Below are 1524 nucleotides of genomic sequence, written 5' to 3'. Positions count from 1 at the left end.
ACCCAGACTCCACCAAGAGTCTATTCCCTCTCGCCCCCAAGCATTCGCCCAGAGCCACTCCACCAAGGGCACCGTCTCCCTCTCGAAACTCCTGCATCGAAACCCCGACTCACATGGAACCCGTCGAAGGCCCAGGACCTGTCGTCGGACCCGAGTTCGGCGCCGGGCGGGCTACCGACCTCCAGCCAGCCGACTCGCATGGGGCCTGACGTCAGCACCTCCAGCTCGAAGTACCATTTGCCCGACGTCACTGCGTTGGTCTTCTCCAGGCGGTAAGTGCGGTGCTGGCTGGTGCGTCGGCTGGTGTCTTCTGTGTCGCCTGCGCCTGTGGGGGGGGGAGGATTTTTGGTCATTAATTGGGAATGTAATGAAAAAGCTTGCTAAAATTTAAAACATATTCAATATAATATGATAGATTATATAAAATTGAAACACTTACAAGGCGAACTTATCTAGCAAATCCACCTTTATCCAGCCAAAATCTAACTCACAAAAATTTAATCGATCCGAAACCTACTTCCCAATCTCCAAGTTTTACAAGTAACAATTTTACTTCTATAATACCCCCGACCACAAACTCGTCACTATCAATACTTTATCATGATTAAACCAAAATAAAACTAAACTCAAAGCAATTCCCACTTTATTACTCATCATTCCGAAGTCCCCCCACGACCCTTACCTTCTGCCTGATCGCCTGTGGGAGGTTCCAGGATGTAGCCGTAGACCAGGAGCGTCCTGATGGTCTCGGAGGCGGTGTCCCTGTTGGCTTTCTTGATCGCCTCGTCCACGTTCGCGTAACTGACCAGGTGAGGCGAACGGCGCATGTCGGGGTCCTCGTTCAGGCCGTAAGTCCAGTCCTGAAGGATACGCTCGCGAGCCCAGATGTTGTGGGTGTTCTCGGCCAGCTGGTCGACCAACTCCTCCAGTTTCGGGGTTAGGTTGACCTGTGAGAATAAAAAAAAAAGGAAATTATAGTTACGATATCTGTTTTTCATCTCAAAATCCGTTATTTGTTTATCTGATTATCTGGCTGCTGGCTTGACTTCGTACTACTTTTCAGATGCCATGAAATAAAAATAGAATACGCAAATCTCCTTACCTGTGACAGATCGAGAGGCTGCGGCTTGTAACCGTTGCTCTGAAGGAAGGGGTCGTTGGGCAGTCGGACAGATCGGATTCGGCTGGGTGGCTTGTCCAGGGTGATGTGGTATCCCAGCGCCAGCACGGTCCTTGGGAGAAAGCTCTTGTCAATAGGCGTATAAATGATGGTATAAAATGCAGAAATAAAACTTTTTTTTTTCAAAAGAACTAATTTGATTGTGAAGATAATTCTGGATAACCTATCATCGCCTTAAACTACTGAACTACGCTGATTCGGTTCCTCATTGACATACATTTCACAGTCTTTCGTAACCTCAAACATCCTTAGACACAAGCAATTTAGATTAATAATCACTACACCTAGTCTACAATTCTACCTGACTCACGCCTCTGCTGATAAAAAATAAATAAACTAATCAA

At 47.0% G+C, this 1524-nt stretch overlaps 1 protein-coding gene across 1 annotated transcript in view; it reads right to left on the bottom strand.

Annotated features, from left to right (window-relative positions):
* The window catches only part of LOC119591819 (ryanodine receptor-like), a 115587-nt gene that overhangs the window by 12484 nt on the left and 101579 nt on the right, over nucleotides 1–1524 (bottom strand). The window contains exons 22-24 of the mRNA XM_037940564.1: nucleotides 1103–1232; nucleotides 683–947; nucleotides 114–325 (exon numbers count right to left, since the gene is read on the bottom strand). Of these exons, the coding sequence (XP_037796492.1) occupies nucleotides 114–325; nucleotides 683–947; nucleotides 1103–1232 (607 nt within the window). The remainder of the gene's footprint in view (nucleotides 1–113; nucleotides 326–682; nucleotides 948–1102; nucleotides 1233–1524) is intronic.

This window comes from Penaeus monodon, chromosome 29 (assembly GCF_015228065.2).
Source record: "Penaeus monodon isolate SGIC_2016 chromosome 29, NSTDA_Pmon_1, whole genome shotgun sequence".
Classification (NCBI taxonomy): domain Eukaryota; kingdom Metazoa; phylum Arthropoda; class Malacostraca; order Decapoda; family Penaeidae; genus Penaeus; species Penaeus monodon.
The sequence above is the reverse complement of the archived record's forward strand: the minus strand, read 5'-3'. Positions and strand labels throughout refer to the sequence as shown.